At 27.3% G+C, this 20,706-nt stretch overlaps 1 protein-coding gene across 4 annotated transcripts in view; it reads right to left on the reverse strand.

Moving 5' to 3' along the window:
- The window catches only part of LOC129958423 (integrin-linked protein kinase-like), a 95,900-nt gene that overhangs the window by 7,605 nt on the left and 67,589 nt on the right, over positions 1-20,706 (reverse strand). For all 4 annotated transcript variants that reach the window (XM_056070909.1, XM_056070908.1, XM_056070912.1 and 1 more), the window contains 8 exons: positions 17,480-17,645; positions 12,533-12,628; positions 10,924-11,020; positions 7,302-7,382; positions 7,129-7,214; positions 6,173-6,404; positions 5,137-5,258; positions 1,539-1,638 (listed from right to left, as the gene is read on the reverse strand). In XM_056070909.1, the coding sequence (XP_055926884.1) occupies positions 1,539-1,638; positions 5,137-5,258; positions 6,173-6,404; positions 7,129-7,214; positions 7,302-7,382; positions 10,924-11,020; positions 12,533-12,628; positions 17,480-17,645 (980 nt within the window). The remainder of the gene's footprint in view (positions 1-1,538; positions 1,639-5,136; positions 5,259-6,172; positions 6,405-7,128; positions 7,215-7,301; positions 7,383-10,923; positions 11,021-12,532; positions 12,629-17,479; positions 17,646-20,706) is intronic.

The raw sequence follows: 20,706 nt of genomic DNA on the forward strand, positions 1-20,706 counted from the left end.
AGTAGATGTTGTGAGAACAGAGAAGCCGCGAGATAATGTTGAAAGTGTATTAGTTACTGGTTATTGAGCAACTGTTGCATTTGTTTACCTGCTAATAATTTAAAGTTGCGTTAGCAACGAAAAAAAGTAGGAAACGTCTATTTTCGGAGTTCTGTCTTTTACTATTTGTCTTGCCTTCTGTTGGATTTTAATGGAGATATGCACTTTTTCAAACTTTTAAGGACAAGATTTATATGATGTAGTATAGTGACAAGATCAGTTTATTCTTTCTAAGTTGCAGAAGTGCAAACTTTCATATCATGATCAGTTTCGGCCCATTTATCACAAACTAAATCATCGTTTAGATTTAATTGTTGGGAAAGCCCATACCACTGGCATTAAAATTACCAGAGAGGATTGCGAATATAAGGTTGAAATTTGCAATTATATACCTGCTTTGATATATTTTGGCAGTACAGGTGTTTGAAACGTTAAAACACGTAGTCTTGGGATAAGTCAGCCTTTCGTCAAATATTTATACAACGTGTGGCATAAACATTTTGATCTAGTTTGATTAGTTCTTCAAGAAACTCAGCTTCTGATACGTTTATGAACTCAGGGTCAAACAACAATCCACTAAAAATATTCAGTGCTTTATGAAACGAAGCTTATGCCAATTTACGGACTTTTAAAATATGTCACAATATCTTGATATTTTACATTTCGCCAACAGATGACTTAAGAAATTTCTGAACAAGTAAAGGAGATAAAAAAGAATGAAAAAAATTGGCGAACTTATGATTACACAACGTATAGAAACGGATTTGACGACATGACGTACATAAGCCATATGATACTGCAAAAGATTCGGATCCAACGGCACAGCTCATCAATTCTGGACATTCCCAGCCTCCGTGCTTGCCATGGTGATAGCCGAAACTTATAAGCACGGAGGCCTCCCTCGGAACAGTTGGCACATAAACACCAAGTTCAAGGAAATGGCCCATTCGCATGAACCTTGATAGACTAACTACTTGGATGAGTAGTTACTACCCGATTGACACAACGTAGAATATAGTGCAGTTTAATAATTTGCCACTAATGACCAACAAATAAGTTTTTGACTGTCCAAGAGAAGCAAGAAGCCAACAAAGCGGCAAAAAGCTTCTCGTGGAGAAGTCCCTTGTTTGACACTGATGAATGGAAACCAACAGCAAAAGGTGTAGAATAGAGTAAACTTAAAGAGAGGAAAGAATCCTGGAAACTCGGGATTGGGACACCTGTACTCATCTAAAGATGGTGAGCCCTTGACGGGGGGGGGGGGGAATCTGAAACTTAGGACATATCAATTTATATTATTTATAATTTATTTCTGTAATAAATAATAAATTAATGCATATTTAGTTTAACTTAAAAATGTAAACCTCACTACCTTTTTGTTGCTTCAGTTAGCACAATGTTTAAAAAAACCAGTAACAGCTAAGGTGATTACAGTAAATTTTCTAAACTGATTTTATTTACAGAAAATATTTAGATTTTTTTTCGCATTTTGGATTTACCTTCTGGTGACATCCATGCTGGATCATACATTTTCCCTTTCTCTTGAAAGGAAAACTTTGCATCAGCCATATTAATCCTAGCAGTCAAATCATCATCAATCTAAAAAAATCACGACTGAAATTTATTAATTTGAAAATATTTTAAGTGATCTAATATAAAGATAAACCTAAATTAAAAAGGGTTTTCCAAACATTACATAAACGCAATTTGAAAAACTGACAAATAAATATATATCAAAATTTCAAAAACTCAGATTTATACAAATAAAGAATTTTAGCAGCTATCAGAAGTGTTCAAACTGACAATTGCTTGAGGTCATCCAATTGTTATTAAATCAAACTATGAAGCTGAATTAATGTTACATTTCAAAATACAAAACAGATACAAAAATAAATACAGTAGGATGAGATCTAATGGATGAGAGATCACTATCCCTCTATCCTAAACATATATTTACTAAAATTCCATCAAGAGAAATTAAAGTTCTGATAGTAATATAGAAAATCATTGTTCCAGCAGAAGCCACCATTCTTCTTTCTGAGTTTTTGTTTGTTTGTTTGTTTTTGTTTTAATGAACGGCATAACACCCTTTCGCAGCAAATCTAGGTAATTTAGGGCATTAAAGGTTTACTGGGCCTAAAAATATTGGTTGCCAAGAGACTCTCTAGGAGCCCACTCATACCTACAATACTGTCATTTAATTTTTATAACAGAATTTTTAAAAAATACAATGAATCGAAATTATAAAATGTGATTAGAATTTATACAAAATAACAATTTCATATTGCAGATCAGCATTTTTCACATAAAAATATTATAAACGCTTTAAAAAACACTTATTTGACTGTGTATTGTTATTCTGCCAAGTTCTTTCATTTCATATATTCCTATTTTCTTTCAAATGATGCTAATACGACGTTTAGAAATTTTTTAGATGCGCAAAAAGGAGCTGGGGGCTTCAACACATTGGGGAGTAATCTCACCAACATGATCTGTTAGTTCATAAATTTTCAAAATGTACTCTGACGCAATTGCGACTTATAAGACTGGATTCAAAATTTCATGCATGACATCTACAACTAATACACGTTTGAATTTCATTGCAGTACCTTTAAATATTTGTGTAAAAGATAGATTGCTTAAAAAGATTTCTATATCATACCCATTTACAGAGGTTTACACAGTTGCAACACTAATTTCGAATCGTTCGTTCAGGAGAAATTTTGTTCACACATATACTTAAGACAACATAAATCCACAAAATACGTAAGGATCCCACTTAAATATGCGAGAGAAGCTAACAATCTGTCCTATCTGCACCCGTTAAGCATTCTCAAATATAGTGATTATAGGAAGGATATTATAGGAAGATAAACTACATTATGCAGACACCTGATAAGTTTGCATAACATTTTATTAGGAAACAAGAAATATCATTTCCCGAGTAGCTGTAAGCACAACAAATGGGCCGTTTATTAGAAAAGTATTGGTTAAAAGTAAAATAGTAGTAACCGAGGGAAAGTATTGCATTAATGGATTAAATATGTGAAGTTTCCAACAGCTAACAAAATTATACATTGGAATTTATTAATTTAATCATAAAACTTTAATATACGCTTTAATTGCTTATGCAAATGCAATTAAATACTTTATAACTTTTTCAATTTTTTTTCTTTATTAGTATAGAAAGATACTGCAAATAAATAGAATAAAAAGAAAGGTGTTTAAAGACAATAAATAACAAGAAAAAAGAATTGCAAAGCTTATTACATCTGCATATAAACATAATCAAAATATTATACACTTAAAAAAAGATTAAAATATATATTCTGAGTAGGCAAGTAAGTTTTAACTTATTTGTAAAAACATTACACAATTTTTTATACATTTACTGCACTCTTAATTCAGGAATAATTACAGAAAAATATATCATTCATTAAATTTAGCAACAATAAATGTGAAATTCTTCTGATCATTAGCAAGTATCATCTCAAGACTCAATTTATGAAAAACCAAGCTATTCAAGGATTTAGACTGTTTTCTCCCAGGATTCAAGCATTTTACGAAATTCACGGATTTTCTTCATTTTTTAAATCAAGATATTTCATACTGTTATCAAAACTGAAATAACACATTCAGTTTTGGTAAATTTTCTGCATCCCATCAATTTAAATCACACCCATCGAAATAATTCGTGTACTCCATCAAAACAAAACTGGAAGAAAAAAAATTAACAATTTAATGTCTTGTTTGCTGTTTTGAAAAACAATGTTATTTCTTCTAATAAATGTTGGCTGGTGCATTGTAAGCATGTGGTGTTGGAACTTATCACACTAAACAAAAATACATTTTTAAACGGATTTCTAATCAATTTTGATTAATAATTAGAATTTTGACTTGATGTAGGTAAGTTTTTATTATAGAAATTTTAACTAGGCAATTACTAACTTTGAATTTTTTAATTAAAATTTTTATCTTAAATGTTCTTAGCTATTTTCCACCATTCCTTATCCTCGTTTATAAAGATTTATTGAACCGTAAGTAAACAATAAACTCATGAAATATAAAAATTTTACAGCTCAATATTTCTTATTAATTATCTTAAACTTTCTTTATTTATCTTTATTTTTAAATTTTAGGTCAACAGAAAATTTTTAAGCAAATAAATAAATAAAAAGTTTAAAATACCATTTGTAATTTTGCTCTTCAACAGTATTCTCTCGCTTCATCATGTGTGTGGAGAAAGAGGGAAAAGAAAAATAATCTATTCTTTTTATCCGTACAAAGCAAAGTATTCTGCATTTGTCTTAAAGATTGCACACAAATATTTATTATTTTTTGAGAGAATTGTGAGACTAATACATTTGCTGATGAATTTTTAAAACCACTTACATTTTTCTTAAATGTTGAAGGTACATTTTTAATAACAAAGAATAACTATTCATGGTTTCTAAAAAATTTTCTCTCATAATAGACACCAGTTTCTTTAAAGAACAAAGAATAATTCGAGAATTAAATAATATTTCTACGTTATTCCAGGCATTCTGAAAACAAAAACAAATTCCTTTGATGAATTCATTTTAAAACAATATCTAATCTAATCGTGATTGTCTTAAATCAAAACAATGTGTCTAATGAAAAAAGCTTACAAAAAAGAAAACGATTTAGGCGATTGCTCACTTATCGAAACTAACGTCATCCTAAATTTTCTATATCACAAAAATAATTTGATTATTTTATATTGACATTAAACAAAAGGGAAAATAATAGTTAAACGTCATTCATCATTTCATTTTAGTATTGGTAAAGATATTGAAATTTCATGAATAAACAATACAAGAATACGATAGAATCTCGCAACATTACGAAACGAATACTACTTTACTGATAGAAAAGAAAACCTGTAAATTGTATGCACTGCTGAAATTCAAATAAATAGGAATAAACATAACAAATTTGTATAATGCAATTATACAAATTTATTATTTCTATTGTTTGCATTGTTGTATCACAGAGGAAAATTTCCATATACACAAATACACTATAACACGCCAAAAATATTATTTTAATAAATACAAACTAAAATTTACATCATACCATGACATGTTTGCTACTCAAATACAATCGTTCGATGTACGGTTCTAGTGTGTGCAGATACGCCATTCCTTTACAGATATCAATTGCAAACTTTAAAGCTTGTGCTGTATCAACGACGATACCTGCAAAATTTGGCAAGAATAGGATAAGTAGTCTGAAATAGATACACATTCGAACACTAATTGAATTAAGGACAGTTAATATAAAATCAAACGCGACTTTATGAAACACGCCCATAAAATGAACATTTATTTAAAAACGCACTAAAATATTTAAACGGAAAAAAAGCCAATTTAGTTTTTACAGAGTTTACAGAGGTAAAAAATTATTTACTAGCGCTGAAATACTAACTTATTTTTTCAAATTCCATTTAATTAACCAAAAACGTTTTTCAGAAATATTAAAGACGAAGTGCTAGTAGTTATACTATAAAGTTCCCGTTACTAGATAGGATCAAATACTATTAAAATGGCATTCCATTTACTAAATATTTCAAACTTATGACACTTTGTGTCTGCCAATGCAAATCCATATAAATCACAATTCTAGCTATAATGGCACAATTGCTGTGCCCGTAAGCATGTTTTATTGAAATCTGATAATATAAGATTAAAATTAATAACCTCTAAAAAATTTCAATAAATAAATGGCTCTTAAACACACTGTTTGAAAACAGCAAACAGAACAAAAAAATTTTGAAAAAATTATAATGTTTAATGACAATCTCTTTGAATAAATAATCGAATCTCTGAATAAATGAAAACGTGTACGTCATAAAAAATTAAAACCTTCGATGAAAATAACTCAACCACAAATAATTAAAAATAAAAGTTGAATATTAACATCTTCTTTATATGATTTATGCAAATTAATATTAATTCAGCATTAAAAATTATTAATTTTTATCATAAAGAAGTATAAGCAAACTATATAATAAAAAAAAAAGAATTATTTAAACAAGATCTTAAAAAACTTGTCAGAAATACACTTCAAATGTTGACAATTAAAAAAAAAGTTTTACAGAATATTTCCATACCAGTTGATTCATGAAGAACGGTATAAAGAGATCCATAAGGCATATATTGGTTAATCACAATGAGAGTTGGAGGTTGACAACAACAGCCAATAACGGGCAAAACATTAGGATGAGAAAAAATACGCAGACGAGGATATTCATCATTGAAGTCTCGAACAACCCTAGGCTTTACTTCTCTAACATTCAATATTTTAGCTACTATATCATTTTGTTGCCACATTCCTCGCCATGTCTGAAAGAATTTTTAAACTAGTATGGTTATATAATACACAAACAAGGAAATGTAATTCATACGAACTTAGAAAACAAGATTATATGAAATTAATGATCTGCTGCGTTTTTGCACACTGAAAATTACAAGTAAAAGTTGGTTTATTTTCCGTCTCTTACGTATAATTTCAAATAAAGCAACAACATTCACTGAATGGTCATTTCAATGTAGGCAAACAGACTAAAAAACAAAACTGAATTTTTCATTTTCTTGAAATCTATAGTAGTGGCCAAAATTGTGGAAAGCTTTTGGAAATAGTATTTGAGATTTGATGGCTCATACTAGTACTTTTATTAAGAGAAATATCATATATAACCTTTTTACGATAATTAAAAAAAATTATTATGGATATTTATATTGGAATAGCAGTTACAATAAAGAAAACAGAAAGAATTACATATGTACACATTCTCGTTTATAATAGTTAGTACTTAGTCGGATAGTTTTGTATATCAATGACGGCCTTATGACTCCACTCCATGGACTTCGATGCTTTTAGTTTCAAATTTTCAAAATACACTTTTCCTAAAGCATTCCATAATAGTTAGTTATGCAGTTAAATATGTAGTGCATATTTAGTTTTTAAGTTCAACAATTAAAATTTCAATTTAAAATCAAAATTAGACACAATAAAAACTGCCATTTCAAATTACAGCCAGCGCAAATACAAAATTATAAATCTTACCTCTCCAGATGGTTTTACAGCTATCTTGTAATTAAAGCTCAATTCTTTCAAATTTATGAATGAATGCCGCGATAATGTACCATCACCTTTAAATGAAATAATTTTATAACTATACAACAAAAATTAATCCAATAAAAATAGATTAAAAAAAGAAATTATTTAGCTTCACTTACGAGAACGTGTTTTATATCCTAACCAACTTTGATCCTTGTAAGGAATTTTTCCAGTATCCTGACCAAGTTGATTTGCAAGCTCTGGAAAAGAAATTATAAAAAAAATGTCAAGCAACACAGTACATTAATTGAGAAATATAATTATTTAAATTAATTTTTTCACTTATTTTACATTTGAATAATTTCTTATAAAACAAGACAAAATATGAACTATAAATCTCACATGCGTTTCTTAAACAGACAAACATTTATAAGCATGGGATTCAAGGTTAAATTTTCAGATAAAAATTTCTTACTGATTTCATCTGTAAATACTATATAAAGAAACGAATCTTCCTGAATTCCTATAGCTCAGTATGTCATGAGCCTTTATTCTGGCATGCAAGAAAAACAGTTTGCTCAGATACTACAGATGTCCGGTGCTTTATGTACGCTTATTTATAGAATATTTACAACAGATGCAGCACAAATCTATCATATTTAAAATTAAATGAATTTTTTACTGATTTGCAAATTCATTTAATTATAAATATTATATTTCAGTCAATATAATAGACATAATACCAAAACGTTATAATCGATACCTATAATCTGTATCATGAAAAAAAAAATGCTTAAACCTTTTGATGTCAAGTTTCAGCTAAAATAGAGATTTTTCAAAATCAATCCACAGAGTAAAAGGCAAGATCAAAGATTCTTTTAAAATAATTAAATAAACCTTGTTATGACATTTCTCAACAATAAATTGGTGATTTTCAAACAGTAACAATGGAAATTTTTTACATGAAATAAAAATTATCATTAAAAAAGAAAAGATTTTAAAATTTCTAACGAAATTATTGTTATTTGGAAATTTTGAAATGATTATAAAGTATAATTATATAATAATTAAATATAGAAACATATTACAGCTTACTGTTTTGTAATTTTATCAAACAAAATTACATTTATTTTCTTATAAAAGAAAAAAAAAATGGGTTTTTCCAGAAATATTCCAAGATCATTGTTATAAAAGGAAACTATTCAAATGTTTTAATATTCAGTAGTAAAAGTTTAGCATCATATAAAGTTTAATTTACAGACTTATGAAAATAAGATTTTATCTGGATACAGATGAATAAATAAAATTATAAAAAATATGTTGTAGTACTGAAGAATAATGACAAGCATTCTCCCTAATTAATGAAATGTTTTTTTCCCTACGTCAGTGCACACATTTATGATTCATTATGTAATGAAATCTTACAAGTAAACATTATCCTTCAAAGCATTTGGCTGACAAAAGTGAAAATATAGGGTTGTTGCTTATAAATGATGCTTCAAGTGACTCGACCTACATTCATATACATCCAGTGTTAGTTTGAGTCATATTTATATGAAACACGATATTTGTATAAACATGAATTATAGTAATTTAGAAAATTGCTTTAAAAACGCTTCAAATTTCGACCAATAGATGAAAATAGGTTGTGCGCAGCAAATCTAATTACCAAATACTTCATAGTTATAAAAACTGCTTAATATGCAACCTATTAAAGCAAATCACATGTTGAAAAAGATAAAACATGCTTCACTATAGCACAAAGCAACTTTTAAGGAAATGCAACAATGCGCATTATCCTTGCCTTCTATTTAAGCAAGTTTTCTCAATCTTTTATAAGTTCCCACAACTAAAAATCGAAAAGAATCTATTTATGTGAATGAGGAGGCTAAGACATTCTGAAAGCCTTCCGAAATTACAAATTTTCACTAAACTTAGTATTAGATATTTCCTTCACTTAATGATTAACACAGGATGGCACATCATTTTCATTAAAACAGTAACCTTTAAACATACCCATTTTTGTAAGCCAACAGTCACTGTTGAAAATCATAGTAACCAGTATTTGGGGATAAGGGCTAGAAGAGTGAACCTCTCAAAGAAAAAAGACCTAGTATAAGATTAGCAATAAATTCATACGACATTCTCATGTTATCGGAGTGTAGAGGTTATTCACACAAAACAATGACTCGTAAATAGCCCATATGTGATACTTCTGAGTATGCATTACTTCATTTAGGGCAAAATGTGCCTCATCTGATAACAAAATTTTCAAAACAATGCATAGCCAACGGCAATTTTCAACATAAACTAGCAAGAAAAACTAGTGGGCTGATACGGGTTCAGATACTGCAGATGTTGTGTCATGTAAATCAGATATAGGCGCAGCTTTAAAATAGATCATAGAAGCTTTCATAACATAGAAGGGACAGACAATTCAATTGCTACAGCTGCAATATTGAATATCAAGAACACAACCCTCTGTCACACAACCCCAAGTCAACATTGTCTTTTTCCAAAGTTACATTTTAAATAAGTTTCCGTGTCCTTTAAATGTCAATTTATTGGTACTGCACCAGAGCTGTTGATGGAGTTATGACAAAATAATTTTACCTGTAAAATTCGATATTTTTTTCTTACAAAAAATGAGGAAGAATGATTTTCCAGGTTTGAATACAAGCATTTTAAAAGTTCTACAAATTAGATAGCCCCCCCCCCCAATTTTAGAGAAACGCGTCATCCGATGGTACATTTGAAAGAACACTTTTATTAATGCAAAATTCTCCCTCCATGATCCATATAAGGTCTATGCTAAATCTCAACAAAATACACATAACAGAATGCAATTCTACATCAGGACGAGCAATCATTTATCTGTATATCAGGAACACTAATATATCCCAGATACATTAATATGACTTCATAATAACAAATCTTAACTTAAGAACAAAAGAGCAGATTTAGTGAAAATATTGGCAAAAAAAAAAAAAAATGTAACTGATGTACTTCATAGAAATTTAGCGTATATGAGCATGGAACAGTTTAAAGCGACAAAATTTCAGATTTTGCTAGCATTCAAACATTCATGATAGTGATATATAATAGCAAAATTAGTGTTAGTAATAATAAAATCCCCATTGGGGAAAAGTGTAAAATCTATATACTTCCCCTCTTTTGTGCAGTTTGTAAGCCAGAGAAATGATAACTCAAAATTTGTGATGTTAGGAAATATATCCAGCAGGCCAATGCAATAGACAACAAATAAAACTTTTCTACAATTAATTTTTTTTTCCATTCTGCCAATGTTAAAATCGTTGAAAACATACCCAGACATGAAAATATAATTCTGAAACTAATAAAAAATTAATAAAAGCCAACAATATAAACAATTTATAATCGATTTTCATCCCAGCAATTTGTTAAGAGATTAGAGCAGGAAGAAAAAACGTGATAAGCAAAATTAAATGAAAAGGTTGTGAACTTGGCAACACACACAAAAAACATGTACATTTTTTATTTTCAAAGCAATCAAAACTGCAAGAAAATTTTATGGTTTCAAAGTTTACTTTTCAGTAACTGAAAATTTAAATGCTCATAGGAATATGGCTTTCAAAATTACTAAAGGAGTAATTCATACATTATTCAATTAAAATAATCAGACTTTAAATTTTTAGAAAGCAGAAGGAAGAAAACATTTAGTTCTTTCTATTGTTCTGTTTAAAAGTAAAATCATTGTTAAGTCAAGAAAAGTAACAACGTATTTCCTAATAAATATTATTTAACTGAACAAATATAACATACCTAGAAGTTTTTGAGACATCTGGCCTTTGCATTTGTCTAGAGGAGTTTCTCCATACTTGTTACAAATAGCTACAAGAGCTCCATTGTTTATTAAATCCTACAAAGTTTTAAAGAAGCACATCATTTTTCAATACATTTTTTCATGCAGATTGTTTTGTGCCATTGATAGAAATGAAACTTCTCAGTATACCTCCAATTTTGCTACAATATTTGTAATACATTCATCAAGTATAAACAAAATTTTAATAGTCTGTTAAGAATTTGTATATTGTTGAAACATTCGAACTGTTATAAATAAACAATTACATGGGCAAGATATATGAATTAAAATGAAATACATAAAAAAGTAAATAAAACTAAAAATAATATATAAAAAAAGTATATGAAACATAAGGATAGTTAATATCTTATTCTGAAACTTTATTATGAGTTGTCACAAAAATTTTAATGAAGAGCTGAACAGAACGAATGAGAAATAAACTTTTTTTTTTAAATTTTCTATACTATGTTACAAAATCTGGACTGAAAAATCTCAATTTTAGCATGAAAATTTTGCAGAAAAGAATGCATAAATGATGTACATATATGTAACTGTAGGTTCAATGTAAATAAACTTGAGAATTATTGGACAGTTTGGCTAATTGTCAACATGCTGCAGGTAACATGCAGAGAATAATTTAAGAACAATAAAACTTGATCAGAAACAAAACAAGGTGTAATCAACAATCGATTTTGTTAAAATATTTTTTCTCCCTACATTAATAGATTTTTGATAACAGAGGCTTGTTTGATAGTTTTAATAACACTAATCTAAATAGTAACTTTGTGTGCAGAAGAAATGAAATTAATTTCAGAATTTGCAGATATATCAACTCCACCAAAAATAAAAATTTTCCTTAAATTATTCAATTAAAAACATTAGCCAAAGTAATGCTTCGTTTAATAAAACTGTTTGTTTGTACATTTATCTTCTCTCAAGATGCAATTTTTATTTTGGTGAGAATAAAAATTCTAAACTGATGGTAACCTGAAGGAAAAGTTATGAATAAAGATAATTTATAAAAAATATCATAGAGAACAACAAAAAGAAATTACGACCATCTCCTACAAGAAAGTTCAAACAGAATAATATACAAAAATATTAAATATTTTAATTAATTTATCCTTTTGCAAACATATTTTGCCTAGTTTTAAGGGAATTATTAATCCTTTGTTTTAAAACTTGATTAATAAAACAAAAGCATTTTTGTACTCTTTATTTTCCAAAAGGATGTGACTAATTTTTTCAGACGTATTTAATTAATCGTTAAATATAAAAATGTTAAAATTAGGAAAGAAAGTAATTTGTTTTTTACAGCAAAATATAAAACGATAGGCAGGGCATGTTCTGGATTACTTGATTTAAAAGCAAAATATTACTTAATATTCTTCAAACAAATAAAGCTGAAAATTCTACTTCCTTTGGAATTATTAGAAAATTTAGTACGGAATTCAACAATCATAAAAAATATGCGTTCATAATTAAAGCATTTTATTGTACACCATGTCACTGATTCAATTAATATAATGTTAACATAGAAAATAGCTGGTATTATGAATATGGACATACTTCGGCAATGGCTTGATAACCCCAAAAGCAAGCATAATGTAGAGGCGTATTTCCGTGTTCATTCACAGCATTGATATCCGCTTTGTTTCTCAATAACTATATATAAAAAACAAGCATGAAATTAGTCTAAATGGGAAGAACAGAAAGTAAAAGTACATTATCTAAAAACAAAGCTCTAAAAATACACTTAGATAATAAATTTCTTCTATTATTTTATATAAATAAATTACCCCCTACCAAATAAATTAGCATTTTCACATTTTGCAAACGTTAAATGCTATTTAAATGATTATCTGGACTTTTCTATGTATAAAATCTCGACTTATTGACTGAACTTCTAAAAGAAAGATTTATAGTGATAAAAAAGTAATATATAGAAAAAAAAAAATGATTAAAAAATTAGAATCAAACGAGGTATGATAAATATTTTTGTGTATAAACAAAAAGTTAGCATAATAAGAGCAATATTTCTTGCAAGTTCATTGCATCGGAGTACTCAGAATTACTTCATACAAGATAAAGATTAATGTATTACAGAAATATAGTTAAAAATGGAATAAAAAATCCTTAAGCTGAAGAAATCTGCTTTTTAAATAAATGATTAAATGTGTTGATAAGTAATTGTTTTTATAACGATTCAATAACATTAGACGAGTATCTTAAAGTCACACAAAGATTTCAAAAGATATCGATAGATTATATACCTTATTGTCTTTTTTTTCTCTTTTTGTTGTTGTTTGTTTGAAAACTGACATGGGAAACGAAATATTCCACTCCGTTTCAACAAGAAAACACATATATTACTGTTACAAAGTTTAGATAGTTGACTTTAAATATTTTATTTCATACCAAAATGCTATCCTCCGTTCAGATTATTTTATTCAAAATGAATTATCCGTTGTCTTATTTCGATAGTAAAACGCTAATTACGTGCTATATTACGTTTACTGTGATGCTTAAGTTATCTTTTACAGAATTAAATAGCCAAATAAATACCAAGAGATTGCCTGCCAATTAAGAAATTCTTCAATAATATATCTATTTGCAAATTTCAAATTCATTTTAAAATGCCAGTTAACTTTAAAAAATACCTCTGTCTTCAATATAAATATATTCATAGTGGAAAGCCTTGGGGATTTAGTTAAGGCTTTTAACATTCATTATACTATAACATCATATCTACATCTTTTCTTTATGCATGATAATATTTGTATGAATAATTAAGAAGTGAAATGACCTTTCTGTAATATATACTTTCATTTTTTTTTTTTTTTTACAAACTCCTGAAAAGTATTCCATAAACTTACGTGGGAAAATTTTGTAGAAAAATATAATTTTTATCTTTTTTGCTATTAGTTTTCCTGAATGTAATTAATTTGTCACGAATATTTGCATTAGCATCAAACAAAAAGGAATTTTGCAATTTCTTGCTCAAGTCTATTTTGTTTTGGCAATATTCACAGACTTTTTTTAGATAAAAGCAAGTAAATGATATTCACACTAATTCGTCAAATTACATTTTTATTATTAAAAATTTGAAATTAATTTAAAGAAATTTAAATAGAAAATATAGTATCCAAAAAAACCCTGTCAAAAATTAATTATTTGTCAAAATTTTCAGGACATCCTATATAAAATGCCTATTACAAAATAAATATTTAAAAAAAAAAATTAATACATGCAAACGTATATCATTGACAGGTTCATTAGCATAAAAAAAATGGTAGATGTTATTTAAAGAGACAGTCATCTACAAAACTTTTCCTAATACATATAAATAAAAAAATTAAGTATTAGTTCATTGAAATTTACTATCACAGCCTTTAATAACAAACACTAGTAGTAATTTAAGAATTAGTTTAGCTAGGTAACTTGCTGAAGCTAAACTATATAAGCAAATATTTTGTAAATAATCAATAAAATAAACTGAAACCAATATGAGAAATTCAGAGTGATAACATAACGATAAAGTGATACGTCTCAAATTGTCATCTTTCTGTTTATATCAACACTATTTAAGATAATTAAGTTTTTTGCATTTTAATTTCTTAATAGAATTATGATGCTACATTTATAGAATAATCATTAAATTTAACTCTTATTGTAGTTAACCTCAAAAGCTAATGATTTATTTAAGTTATATTTAACTGAAGAATGCTTTTTTAAAGAATAATAGGATATAAATTATAGGAACAGAAAAACTGTGGAAGTCTTTCATTGTATATCAAGAGATGTGCAATTTCTTATACAGAAATAACTATATTTCATAGAGCTATAGAACTTACATAATACTGATTAAGAAATAAACTTGCTGCCTTATTACAGAATCAGCTACCTTTGCCATTCAATGACAATTTTTAGATTTAAGTTAATTTTATTCACTTGTTTTCTGATCAAAAAGGATAAATACAATTTCTAAATTCATAATCATTCATATTTGTATTTATAATTATTTTCAGAATCAGACATGTTGGAATAATGAAGATCTGAATTGATAATCAATACATCAAGCAAAAACCATATTGATAAAGAAAAGTGAAAAAGAAACTTCGTCTTTCTTATTCAATATACAAAATTTTTTTTAAAATTCATTACAGTTTTACTTATTTTAACTATCACTATTTATGCAAAGACATTATAAGGAGAATGATAGCCTTCAGTTCAAATTGTCAGCTGTCAAAGGAAGTAAAAATAAGTTTGTATTATTTTTTTGCAGATAGGAAATTAGTTCAATCAGAGTTTTTAATGGGAACTTCAGATAAATTGCTGCCATGCATCTTTAACTTACATCAAGACATGAAATATTTTCTGTGAAAGAGATATCCTAAAAAACTGGCACAGAATGGTCCTTAGTCATACAAATTCTTTTTCAAACAAATTTTGTTGAACATATTCCTAAGGTAATAAAAAATTAATACTTAATTAATAGAATGGATCAGGTATATAAAAAAAAATCATTCTTTTTTTTCTTGAATAGGGAGGGTAAGATGCTGGTGATTCAATATTTATTAATGTCTTTTATTAATGCTTGGTTGATTGGTTGTTCAGTTTTTTAGCACAAGAGATAGATCTAACCATGCTGCAACCATTAATTCTTGGAAACTGTTATATCTGTCATGAAGATCCAATAAAGTTTTCAGTGATATTTATACTAAATGCAGCTTCCAATTTATCACAATACAATTATCTTTCATACATTATTATCCAGAATATTTTCTAAAAACCCAATAAAACATTCCAAAATACAATTCCTTTCCTTTTAATAACATGGTGTTATTTCAGATTAATGTGATTGATAAGAGTATAATGTTCGCTTCACTTCCATAATAATATGTTTTATATTCATCAGTTTATTCACCTTGAACTATTTATATAATTATTTGTCTTCCCCAAAAAAATTGAAAAAGGATTTTCTTTTCTTACCAGCAAGTATACAAACAAGCTGAAGAGACTCCTGCAGATATTTATCCGCAGTATTTCCGCAGTATTTAGTATTATATTGCATACTGATCATAAATTTATATACTTTTAAAATAATTTGTGGGAAGGCAATAATTCCGGGATGTAAAATAAAAGAATGATATTTAATAGTGAAAGTGTAATAAAAAATATGAATAAATTATATCAACTACAAAATTAATATTTAATTGCTTTATAATTTTTTAATTTACAAAGGTAAGCAAAAAAGTTATGTTCAATAGATTAAATAAAATCCTTAATATAAAATTAAGTTAAACTAGAACAACAAAAATAATTGCTGTTCATTATAAAAAAGAAAAAAATCCCCAACTTCATTCATATAGTTGCTTAAGAACAAAAAATTAGAATTTCTAAAAGATATGTTTACATAAATTAATGTCCACTCAAAAGTAGTGTTTTCTTTTCATTTCTCTACTGAAGAAATACTATTAAAAATGATGAGCAAAATTTGTGTTTCATTTCAATACTTAATATATATTATGTTCATGGTATTCTATAAATAAAGCATTCTTCTTTTCTTGATTACATCAATAATAAAGTCATACTAAGTCAAATTTCACGATAAAAAAAATGTATTTTGATAAACAACTGCAAAGAAAATTAACAGCTAATCTTTAAAAATTTGTAATACCAAAAAGATTTTTTATGCAGTTATTCAATGCATGAAGACTTACCAACTTGTATTTTGTGATGAAATAAAATAAAAATGAATGAAATTCAAAATCACTGCTACTTCAATAAATACCAAATAAATAAATATCTTCAATAAATATTGCTTCAAAACAAGAATTTTCGAACAATATTTTCAGTAACAAAATGTTTAATAATGAATCAGAGGCATAAAAATTAGATGTAAAGGAAATGTGGATACCACAAACACCATTGAGACAAAACATTAATATGTTTATAGCAATTTTTAAAGAATACATTAGGCGTAGTAGTAATTAGTCCAATTATTGAACTAATTACTACTACGCCTTGGTCACAACTTATTCTCATGGCATTGCAATGAAAACAAACTTATTTTAAATGAAAATCGAAAATCTCTCTAATTAGGTAATAAGAGAGGACTCAATAATACATACATTTGATTAAGCATCCAGCTATCAAATTATAAAAAATAGTCTTTATGGATTTAAAAACTGAATATAGAACAGAAAACAAAATAAGTACTGCCTAATAAGTTAATTGTTGCAATAACTGCATTTTACTTATTTGACAATATTACACATGTGAAAGATCCCAACAATTTAGAACATCATTTTTGTAAGTAAAATAAAACATTTCCACAAAGTAATATACCAGCATTTAAACATATTTGCATTATGCAATAATTCATTCAACTCATTTAAAGTTGAACTGAATATTAACTACAATTCAAATAAAGTTTATTTAATGAATTTACCAATTTCTAAGTTATGAGTAATTAATTAAAATTAGAATATTCTAACAAGCAACCATACAAACCATATGAACGATATCTCTATGCCCATGTGCAGAAGCTAAATGAAGTGCAGTATCATCACCCATATTAGTTGCATTGATTCTAGATCCTCTACTTATTAACATTTCAACTATGTTCGCTCGTCCTTCTTTAGCAGCCCAATGCAATGGACTAAACCCATGGTCATCACTGAAAAATATCAATAAACATGTGAACTGAATAGCTTGTATATTGTCATGTAGATGCTGTAACCTTTAATGCACAGCTAATATTTTCCTATTTTAAATTATTTTTTCATGGTTTAATAATAAATATTGTAAGTATTATCTTTTTGTTGTTGTTGTTTAAAGATAATCTTTTATTAATGAAATTCAATAAAAAATGCATTTCATAATTTTTAATTATTTTCCACAGTTTTCTTATTATTATGTAAAAGTATTAATACAACTTCAAGAGAACAATAATCAAAAGACTGTACAAGATATGGTTAGAATAAACATGCCTAATTCAGCTACTTCATACTTGCATGTAAAAAGTGGAGAAAAAATAATTTAACTACAGTTAAGCATTTTAATTTAATTTTTAATTATCATAAATTTTGTTATTTCATAATTGTGGTGTTCCAAAAGCATTTTCAGTTTTAAGTAGAGATAGAAAGTAACCACAATAACACTGGATTTTACAAAGGAACTAATATTTCTAATAGTGCCACTGCTTAGTAAAATCCAAAGAGAGGAAATCTTGGAAGTGCAAATGTTACATGATCTCACTGCGACACTAACTGCAAAAATCATGTTGCTGCACCAGAATTTCCCTCTCAAGAACAATTTTTATCAGTTGCTTTTGACTGAAAGCACTATAAACAAAATTCATAATTTATTGATTTTAGATTTATATATTGCAGCTAAAATTAATTAATTTAACAGTGAAAAGAGTTAGAGGATTGTTGTTTAGCAGTACCTATGCACAAACTGCCCCTGAATTGGTCAGAAGATTGATTATTTAGGATAAACAATTAATTGCAATTTAACATGAAAAACTCCTCAACAGATTAAGTAATTCAATACAAGAAATCATCACCATGAGATTTTTAAAGATTAAGAGTCTCCATACCAATGTTTGATGAAGGTAAAAGGTGAAAAGAATAAGGAGAAAAAGAATATTTATCTATATCTATTATACCTATTTTACCATTTTAAGAAATAAAATAATTTTCTTCGATCAATAATGTCAATCATTGATATGATCAAAAATCAAGTAAGCAGTCTCTCATAAATAAAGAAATCTGTTTTACCCAAATGGACCAAAAATCATTCCTCTACTTTGCCAGATATACTTCATTTACTAATTCTTTTTAAGTTTTTCTGAACAACCAATAAAATAGACAGTTAATTGATAATTATAAAAATTTTGGAGCTTTTCAGAATGCTTCAGCTGAACATCATTATTCTCTAATTTATTTCCTTACATATTGTACTTAGGCATATATTTATTACTTTAATACATTAATTTGTTTAAACAAGGTGAATAATCGTGTGAAAACACTTTGGCTTTTATGGTAGTTGATAATGACAGCTTCAAAAATAAACTTTTTACACAGTTCTTTAGTGCAAAGTGATTTTTTTTAAACATTTATCTATGCAGACAAAAAAATTCAAGTTACTATCTAAAATTATATGTTGATTTTTTTTTAAAGAAATCAACATATCACTCCACATTTTATAGATAGAAGTGTGAAATTTTGTGTATGTATAAAAAGATGCAAGAAAAAAAAAATACTAATTAGCCCTATTACAAGGTTCATATAAAAATTTAACATTTTTAACTCTTTATTATCCATTTCCATTGAAGAAACTGTTTTTATATAATCCTCCCTCTCACTAATTTATAGAAACTTTGTTATTTTAAGTACACATCTATAGTATTTAGGAAAATAAACATTTTCTACTTTTTGGACAAACCCTGTATATATATAAAATCAAAAATCAAAATTCATGGAATATAGTTTTTAAATTGGGTACATGGTATTAACAAAGCATTTAAAAAAAAAGAAGTTCTAGCAGCGTAGCAAATGCATTTTATTTAATTTATTAATTTCTGAATTAGATATTTATTAAAAAAAATGGATTGGAAAACTCATATTTGTTCAGAAAATTTAATTTTCCACAAATGGATAATGATAATAGATTTATTTATGACTATAACACTTGAGATAAGAATTAAAAAACAGAAAATATAATCAAATAATTTTTATGTCTGAACTTTAACAGTTTTAAAAATTAAAAAAATAGAATTCACTTATATTTTGAGGGTCACACTCTGGCCTCTTAATGGGGATGATGAACAACCCCTCCCCTATCTGGGAATAAACATCTTATAGGGAAATCTTCTCTCTTTAACCAGAGACATTATGAGATTTACTGTTCACATATGGATAGCTGAATTCTGGACACTCTTAGACATAAAAGTCTTAGTAATGCAATCACCAAAATTTTTTAAGGTAGAAGATATTGCTGCCTTTGGTCATTTATATAGCAAATCACAAGATTTAAAAATCATGCTGCCTCATGCTTTTGTAAGGAAGTAAGATGCTAAGTTAAAAACATTATGGCAACTGCAAAAGAACATTTCTTGAATTTCTGGCATATTTTTTAATATGAATAGATTGATATAAATTATATAAACTTTATCAGTATCGACATGCATATGCTGAGGAAGTTTCAGTACACTCACAATTGTTAAAAATTATATGTGCAGTATCATACTTCAAAACAGGCTATAAAGGCTCAGGATCTTTAGAATGCAAAATAACATGTCAAGGTAAAATGTAGATTTGCATCACATAGCAAAAAAGATTGATAACTTGTATTCAAAAAGTCCAACTCAGCTGCACTAATATCATTAGGGTCTATTATCACGAAGAATTAGTTTATCACATTTTTCCAATAAAAAAGAGTGCTAGTTATTTTGTGTGTATTTTGTAATATATTTGTTTGCAATGTGAATGCATCATTGGATATCTGGGAATGTATTAAAACTGCACTATTAATAAATGGTAAAATAATTTTCTCACATTTACACATATGCATATGCTCTAATATTCTTAAAAGAAAAACTTTTGAGATAAAAGCAGTAAACAACAACAACAAAAAAATAATAAAAAAATGTTTTTTTTTAAGGGAAATTGCTGAGGTGTACAAATATCATGTATCACAAATGAATAAAATTTATAATTTGGCTATTAGATCCT

Source organism: Argiope bruennichi, chromosome X1 (genome assembly GCF_947563725.1).
Source record: "Argiope bruennichi chromosome X1, qqArgBrue1.1, whole genome shotgun sequence".
NCBI lineage: Eukaryota > Metazoa > Arthropoda > Arachnida > Araneae > Araneidae > Argiope > Argiope bruennichi.